Source organism: Callospermophilus lateralis, chromosome 6, assembly GCF_048772815.1.
Source record: "Callospermophilus lateralis isolate mCalLat2 chromosome 6, mCalLat2.hap1, whole genome shotgun sequence".
In the NCBI taxonomy this organism is placed as follows: Eukaryota; Metazoa; Chordata; class Mammalia; order Rodentia; family Sciuridae; genus Callospermophilus; species Callospermophilus lateralis.
This window is the reverse complement of record NC_135310.1, coordinates 132,330,082-132,339,457: the sequence shown is the minus strand read 5'-3', so window position 1 is coordinate 132,339,457 and position 9,376 is coordinate 132,330,082. Positions and strand designations below refer to the sequence as shown.

At 33.3% G+C, this 9,376-nt stretch overlaps 1 protein-coding gene across 1 annotated transcript; it reads right to left on the bottom strand.

The window, feature by feature from the left end:
- Positions 1-1,110: 1,110 nt before the first annotated feature.
- On the bottom strand, positions 1,111-9,115 carry Scand3 (SCAN domain containing 3). The gene is made up of 4 exons (XM_076859087.1): positions 8,039-9,115; positions 7,569-7,716; positions 4,583-6,072; positions 1,111-3,230 (listed from the first exon to the last, which is right to left on the bottom strand). The coding sequence occupies exons 1-4, from the start codon at positions 8,108-8,110 to the stop codon at positions 1,314-1,316; spliced, it is 3,627 nt and encodes a 1,208-aa protein (XP_076715202.1). The 5' UTR covers positions 8,111-9,115; the 3' UTR covers positions 1,111-1,313.
- Between the last annotated feature and the right edge of the window lie 261 nt (positions 9,116-9,376).

The following is a 9,376-nucleotide window of genomic DNA, read 5'->3' as shown; positions in this document are numbered from 1 at the left end:
AATAAATATAAAATCGCCATGCTGCTTTTTAAAACTTTTACATTGAAAACACAATACTTTATTTAAGCACTAAAACAAGTGGCAAATGACTCATCACATAGGAAAGAGGGCACATAAATTGTGGGTTGGAGGAGTCAAATCACTTTCTAAATCTATCCACCATTATTACCTTTTTTTTTTTTTTTTGAGAAAATCATACGATTTCATTAAAAGTAACATACAATAACTCATAATTTAATCAAGATTTAAAAACTGCATGAGAATGTTTCTTCCACTTTACAAGCAAAAGGCTGTTATTAATAACATTTTATATCTTTAAATATCTTTCTCTTCTTTAGCTTTGTTACATTTCTTTGAAAAGAAGCACTTACTATAAGCTGTTACTTGTCTAGGAAAAGACTATCATTTTCTGGAAAATTTATAAGATGATTGCTGATAACTTTTTGCAAATGTGCACATATAAATGTGTTCATATTTTCAAGACTGTTATCTTTTAACCTAAAGAATCTGCCTTGTGCTAATAGTCTGCTTTCAATCAGTAGTGAATATACAGAGACATAAGAGCAGAAATGAGTGATATTTTTTCAAGTCACCTCTAAACAATAGAGGTTGTTAGATATACTTGAGATGGTAATAATGCCTAACTTTATCCCAAGCACCTTGAAGACAATAGCAAAGTCTAAAAATTTGTCATAAGGACTCAGTCCCCAACACTTATATAACCAGAATTCATCAATACAAACCCAAAGCTTTAACACAATCACAAGATAAGTGTTTTCTCTACCTCACCAACTAACACACTAGGTAACAGTGCATATTCAAAATTAATTTAACATTGACTTCCAGTCTACCTCTGGATCAGCTTAACAAATTTAACTTCTTACTGACCTTATTCTTTGTATTTGAATTCTAATCCTACTCCTTGAATTCAATCTTCACTGATTTACTCTGCCATTTCAAAGAAATCATTTCCTATCCTGAAGTTGTCCTACAATCTTAACATGCTAATGAAATATAATAAAAAAGACATATAAACTAAAAGATGAATTTTTAAATATTAAATAAATTTAAAATTATTTTAATAAGTGTAACAAATATAACAAGAAAAAATTATAATTAAAAAATTTTTAATATTAAACAAATTCCTCATTGAAAGTGTACATATAAACAAATTACATAGAGATTGATATTTTACTCATAACTTTATACTTCCATAATTGTAACTAAACAGAGTGTTTAAAGTGCAATAGCAAATTCCTCACACTAAATGTATGCACATTTTGAACAACCATCTATATACATCAATAAAGTTTTTAATGTGATAAGTGAGCTTGTTTCTTGCTTGTTAATTTGTCTAATCTAGGTTGAATTGATGACAATGCTACTCTCAGGGGATAATGTATATTTAAACTGTTTCTATGTTTTGTTTTAATAACACTTAAAGTAGAGAATCCTGTTTCACAGAGGTATGTTGAAGGGAATAAAAGAAGAGACTTTAAAGCAATCTCAGTGAGCTCAGGATATTCATTTTTAACTTTTATCCAAAATGAAGCAAGTGATGCTGTATTTTCAAACTTTATTTTCAATCCTTCATCAGTAGCCAGTTTCAACAACTTATCATGTAGGGTTATAGTTAAATTTAAACTATCTTTTGAGGAAAGAAATGGGTTTTGGATCCATGCATTTCCTATTCGTGGATCTTCTTTTGATGAAAAATAAAATTCAAGATATTCTAACAAATTTCTAAGGTGTTCACTGATAACTTTTTGCAAATGTGCAATATCAAGATCATGACCTACTTCATTTATGAATGTTGTTAAATTATGGAACATATCATAACAATCTGTAGATACTCTGTTTTTCCAACTTTCTAACTTTTGCTTTTGTCCTTCAATCTTATCAGCCATTGAAAAACATGTTGTATTCTTTCCTTGCATAGAAGCATTAAGATCATTAAAAATACTGAATATATCAGACAAATAAGCAAGTCTGGCTATCCAATTCACATCTTTAAAAAGCTGAGACCAAACAGGTTTCTTGACTTGCAGAAACATTAAGAGTTCATTTCGTATTTCAAACATTCTTGACAAAATTTTTCCCCTTGACAACCACCGTATCTCAGCATGCAATAACAGTTGCTTATGATCAACTTCCATATTATCACATAATAAGGAGAATAATCTTGAACTCAATGCATTACATTTTACGTAATTCACAATTTTTACTATGTCAGTAAGCACACTATGAAGGTCAGCTGATATTTTTTTCATAGCAAGACTGTCCTGATGAATGAAGAAATGTGTTGTTTTACATTCTGGTGCAAGTTCCTTGATCTGGGTAATCACTTTGGAATGTTTTCCTGTCATTGAAGCTGCAGCATCAGAGCATACTCCTACACAAAACTTAAATTCCAAGCCACATTTGTCAACAACATAATTCTTCACAGCTTCATACAGTTCTGAGCTAGTTGTGTTTATAGGAAGAGAGGCTGAAAAAAAGAATTCTTCCTTTATATCATCATCATGCTCAAACCTCACATAGACTAATAGGATTATCAGGTTGGCAATATCTCTACATTCATCAAGTTGTAATGAAAAATATTTTGCCAATTTTATTTGTTCTATGAGTTGATCTTCCATATCATTAGCCAGTTCCTGAATACGTCGAGCTATGGTGTCATTGGAAAGTGGTACTTGAGCTACCTTTTTTGCTGCAGATTCACCCAACATTTCCAAGCAAACTTCTTTGATGCAGTCTTTCACTAGTGTCTCAGCAATTGTGTATGGTGTTTTAGACTTAGCAACTGGAAGCGCTACTTTATATGAAGCCCGTAAAGCACTAATGTTTATATGAGAAACATTAAACACCTTCTTTGGTTGAGTTTTCAATTCACTACTCTTTTTTTCAAAGAATTCTTTTGGTTGAGAACTTATTTCTTTATGTTTCGAATATAAATGTCGCTTAAGTTTTGATGGTTTCATTGCTTCATTCGCCAGTACATCTCCACAAATAATACACTGTGGTTTTAGTACTTCTCCATCAATTACAGCTACAAAACCAAACTCAATGTATGAAGGATCATATTTCCGAGTAAAACTAGTATGAATTCTTTTGGTTTTCACTTCTTCAGCATGACTTCTATTGTTACTATTTCTTTTTTTACTACTTCTGTATTCAGAAAAGGTGTGTCTCTTCTTTACAGAAAAATCCAGTGAAGTTTGTTTCGCCATCTGCAAATTAAGATTAAAAATAAATAATATAAATATTAATTCCCTCTTTTAGTTAATAAATTCAAATAATAAACTCAAAACTAGACTTGATTAAAAAGATGATATTAAAATAAGTTATAAGATTTAGGGATGCAGCTCAGTGGTAGAGCCCCTGCCCACTGCAGCCCTGCAGTGCGCCTGAGGCTGAGTTAAATCCCCAGTACTACAAAAATATAAAATAAAACAAAATTAGAAAGTTATAAAATAATGGGCTGCAACTTCAGCTTAGTGGTAGAGCGCTTGCCTAGCATGTGTGAGGCACTGGGTTTGATCCTCAGCACCACATAAAAATAAATAAAATAAAAGTATTGTGTCCATCTACAACTAAAAAATTTAAAAAGCTTTTTTAAAAGTTGTAAAATAAATGTTTACTTTTTATGAGCTTTATATCCATTTGGGTTAATCCAACAAACTGCATGAAAAATATCAAACACTATAATGTGAACTTAATTGTGTTTGACTAGCATGCAACAACTCCCACCACCTTTGAACTTACTAACACCCAAACTGTTCTATACTCTATTCAGTAAGGCAAATTTATTAAACATGTGCTTGGATGTTGTTGCAATGTCAAATCATTATAAATGTTTCTAATAATCTCAATTTTTATACTTATTTCATTATGGACTAGTAAAAACTGTTTGCAGATAATTACTGGTCTACAAGTCACACTTTTGAGTACCTCTGGCCTAAATCATGTGTAACCTCCATATTTCAAAACATTAGCTCTATCTCATAAAACTCCTAGTTTAAAACAATTTAGGTATTAAATCATGCTATTTAAGTCCTGCAACCGAACTCTTTCCCAGCACAAACCCATATCTTCAAATCAAACTCATTACTCTCACCCCTTCTAAATATGATTTAAAATGTCCTTTCTTAGCTAATGTTCCCACCCAAATTCACAAATAATTGAAAAAAGTAGCATTAAATTCATTTATTCCCAATTCATTCTTCCATAGAAGCATACCATCTGTCATATACCCTATTTGTCCTCTTACTCTTAGCTTTTTCATCCCATGAGAAATGCCTGACACCAGACAGCTGTAAAACCCTAGAATAAACAACCAGGAAACATCTAAGGTTATAACCTCCAACTTGGGAAAAAAGAAAAAAAAAAAAAAAAAAAAAAAGCTGGTGGGAGGCATTAAAGCAATTTGCCTTTCTTTGAGGAAAAATATATTTAAGATGGTCAAAATGTGATTTGGTACACCTTGTCAAGTAATTCATATTCATGAATAATTATCCCATTCACAGTAAAGTATGAGGCTCTTACCCTGCTTTCATCTACAGTGCATATTCAAAACTCTTACCCAGTCTCCTACTGTGTCTGGTGAAAATGGTGTCTCTGATGACTTTAGCATTTTAGAAGGCTGAACAGCCAAACCTCTTTGAATCTCATTATGTTTCCTTTTCATTGAACTGGTCTCATGGCAAAGACTACAAGTTATTTGGTGACCACAGACCTCAGTCTCATGTTGAGAAGGCACTCCACAGATTGCATGGACATTTCCCAGACATGATGTACAACTATTGGCACCTGTACATTCTTTTTCACAAACCACACAGGATAAAAATCTTAGTCTGCTTTCAGAAGGGTTTTTTTCAGCCATGTTAGGGGTAACAGAAAGATTTTCTTCAATATCACTACTATCTATTCCAGTCTCAATGTTTTCTTCATACTGGGCTCTTAAAGTATTTTCTAACTCTCTGTTGGCTTGATTTAATTCATTTTCTCTGTGCAATTTGGCAACAAATTCTTCAGTTAACTGAGAATGGGACAGGTCCAGTTTAGCTTCAGATCTGAATGTACCTTCACATGGAGTCTGCTGTACACCTCTGTGATAGGATCGGTTTTGGGTCATTTGAATGAACCACAAAAATTCAGTCCAGTGTGGAGAGTTGTTTGTTTGCATCCAGGAGAAGATTCTCTTTTGAATCTCATTAGTTTGTTCTATAGAACTTTGGCTTTGGCAGGCCTGAGCTTTCCCATGGACAATTTTCAATTCTGGACAAATATTACTGAGTTCACTGACAATCTGGCTTGAAAATTCCCTCCCATTGTTGGATTGTAAGACACTGGGTGCTCCAATAATTGTAAAAATATCTAAAAGAGCATGTGCAACTTCCTCAGGCCTTTTAGACTTTAGTGATCTCAAAAAACTTAACTTTGTATGAAGGTCTTGATAATACATAATAAATTTATACTCCCCATCAGGATTCAATTGCATGTCTATGAGATCTACTTGGCATCTTGAGTTAACTTCCTTAATTTTTGATGTTAGAACTTTCTTGAGTTTTGAGTTTTTCTGTTGGCATGGTTTACAGAGTGTGAGGTATAGCATTATAACTTCTTTTGTGATGTTCTTATATTTTGCTTGTAATTCTTTCTCCATGCGGGTACGTCCACCATGTCCAATGCTAAGATGTGTATCATGAAGAATGTCAAATAAGTCCTCACTGTGTAAATAATAACGTATTTTATCTGTTTCTCCATTTATAGCCTCAATCAGCTTCTCTTTTCCGTGTACAAGGATAACATCAAATCTAGCCAAGCGACGGTAGTCAACTGATTCTTTTTTTGCTTTAGCTTTAGCCTCTTTTACTTCCCTTATTAATTGACAGTACTTTGCTTTAGAAAATATCTTAGTATTATTACTTTTGTTTTCTAGTAACATTGCTAAATTTCTGAAGAATCTTTTTCTCATGTTTTCTGATTCAATTTCTGCTTCATTGGTATGTAAGCTACTAATGTTATCATCACCCATGCTTTGAGACATCATGGAAAGCCACAAATATGACTCTACAATATAAAGGAAAAAATCAATTAGAATATTTGGGAATATAATTTAAAATATATATGTTGCTCAAATAAAAAGTTCTGATATAGTAAACAGTAGAAAGCCAGTATGTGACTTATCAGAACAATATTCAGGGTAAGCCTTAAAGCACTGCTTTATATATAAAGCAGGTTATAAATTAATGTTGTGGAATGTACTTTTTTTTTTTTTTTTAAGAGAGAGTGAGGTGGTGGGGGGGGTGGGGAGAGAGAGAGAGAGATTTATTTTTTAGTTTTTGGCAGACACATCTTTGTTTGTATGTGGTGTTGAGGTTCGAACCCGGGCCGCACACTGAGCTGTACCCCCAGCCCTTTCTAGTTTTTATTTTGAAATGGGTTCTGGCTAAATTGGCCAGGCTACTATTGAATTTACAATCCTGTATCAGCTATCCCTAGTACCAAACAAAAATGTGCTTAATAAAATTTGATTGGCTATCATGGTCCATACCTGTAATCCCAATGGCTCAGGAGGCTGAGGCTTTGACAAGTTCAAAGCCAGACTCAGCAACTTATTGAGGCTCTAGGCAACTCAGTGAGACCCTGTCTCTAAATAAGATACAAAAAAGGGCTAGAGATATGGCTCAGTGGTTAAGTACCCCTGGTTTCAATCCCCAGTATCAAATAAATAAATAAATAAATTTGATGGATTAACTTTAAAATGAAATGACAACATTCAAAAGTGCTATCTTAAAATGCAACTGAAAAGACCATTCTATAAACAGTATTTTTTTCCATGCTGATCCATATTGTGCCATGTTATGGAACTATGAGCTGAAAAGTAAGGAAAACAAGGATGAATTTGGGGAGGAAATGTAGGTCAATGTAAATGAGAATCAGAAGAATGTGAGCTCAAGAATTTGGAATCAATATTAAAAAGTCTAGGATAAACAAGAAACAGGGACTTGTTGGGCCTAAGAGGAGAAAAACATTTTATCCATTATCATTTTGAAAAGTAATAATAACAGTAAATCCAAAACCAGGCCAGGCTAGGCTCCTGCCTCTACTACACATCACACTCTTTTAACAGACCTTAGAAAACTAATGAAAGTAGAATTCAGAAATTCTGTTCTCTTCAGTAGAATTCTAAACAGTATTTTCAAAACTTTCAAGCCCTTATGTGACAAAAACTGGGAGTAGGGGATACAGCAATAGGATTTATTGTGACCCTGACAAGTACTATTTATGTACAGAGGTATCTCTGATTTACCCACAGGTACTAAATTAACTCCACTGCAAAATATCTACGCAAAATCTTATGTTCAACTATTTTTGACATGATCACCTGACTGCTTAATTCAACTTATTTATTAATATTATACTGTACTGATTTTTTATACTTGGTTTTTCCTTCAAGTACATTTCAGAAGCTGAAATACCATGAGTTTTGATAAACTTCTCAATGACTAGCCCCTTTCTTCCTCAAGTCTCTAGCATCTTTCCCAGGCCTAAATTATCCTCACCGTTATCTTGAAGTAGATGTGGCTCTGGAGAATCACATTCCATTCTGTCTTCCATAGACTGCAGATGGGTATCTAAGGACTCCTTTGCAGAATCCAGAGGGATTATTTCTTCCATAAGAACTTCCTGCTCATATGTGCCTTGCGGGACCTGAGGACAAATAGGTACTTTTGGTAATTGATATGATTACTGCACAAATCATAGATAAACCTTAATACATTCTTCCACTGAAACAAAATGTTAAGAAGAAAGTCTTCATTGAAATCTTAAGAGGAGTCCAAGATAGTGGTTTGTTTTTTTAAAGCTGGATTTAATAAAACCAGAGCCTTAAAACAGAAACTGTCTTCATTGTATGGGAGTTAATACCATCCCTGTTCTGTTTGAGAAAACTGTAAATGTGTTTCAGTAAATTGATTTCATTAAGAATAAATATTTTGGGCTGGGGATACAGCTCAGTTGGTAGAGTACTTACCTCATATGCATAAGGCCCCGGATTCAATCCCCAGCACCACGAAAAAAAGAAAAAATGAAATGGTTTTAGCATTCATTCATGATTGTTGCCTAAATCAGTTTTTATATTGGGGGTTGCAAAATGATGACTTCTTTTGAAATTCAATTTTCTGTCCTTTCTCCTTCACCTGCCTTTTAAAAGAAATTATCAGTCTTACTTCCATCCTTAATCACTTTGATGCTCAGTGAGACAGTTTCTAAATAAAATACAAAAATAGGGCTGGGGATGTCACTCAGTGGTCTAGTGCCCCTGAGTTCAATCCCCGCTACCCCCTCTCCCCCCAAAAAAGAATAAATATTTTGGGTTAAGGAAAATTATCTAATAGAGATTAATGAGTTATTTAATCCAGGAAGGAATCCAACAGTTGAATAGGAAAAAGGTGGAAAATATTAACCCAATGTATTATAGATGAGAAAAAAAAAGACAAAATTGGATAATTGCATTGAGTAGGAAAAAAACATAATCTTCTCTTTGGTCATTTAGTATATGGTTTATAATTAAATGTCCCTAATTGTCCCAAAAATGTATTTATGGTTTTTAAAAAACCCATAATCCAATCAATATTTATGCATCATATTTAGCTATATTTCCTTTGCATCTTTTAATCAAAAGTAGTTTCCTACTTTTTATGACATTAAATTTGGAAGTCAGAGCCAGCTATGTTAGGGAATATCCCCCATTAGGAGTCTGTTTGATTTGTTTCTTCACAAGTAGATTTTGGTTAAAACATTTTGGAAGAATACTATATAAGTGGTGTGTAGTTTCTGTGTCACATCACTAGGTACATTCTTTGGGGTTCACTGTTGATAATGCTAAATCTGATCACTTGGTTAAGGTAGTGACCACTAGACCTATCCACTTGAAAAATAATTTGTCTCATTATAAATAATATCAGCCATAAGCTATGGGATAATATTTTGGGACAATGTGAATATTTTATTCCCCAATGGTTTTAGCATTCATTGATGATTGTAGCCTAAATCAGGGTTGCAAAATGGTGATTTCTTTTGAAATTCGATTTTCTGTCCTTTCTCCTTTACTTGTCTTTAAAAAAAAGTTATTACTGTATCAGTCTTATTTTCATCCTTAATCACTTTAATGCACAGACTGCATCAAATTTGGTCAGTGGAAGCCTCTTTAAGCTGCCTCCTACCTTATTCTGACATAATTCCACTAGTTTTGTTGTTGGGTTTGTTGTTGTTTTAGTATATCTCATGCAATTCAAGGCCCACATTTATTCTTCCTGTTCCAGACCTGGTTTCAACTATTTTTCCTGATTTTAGAGGACAACAGTGTTTA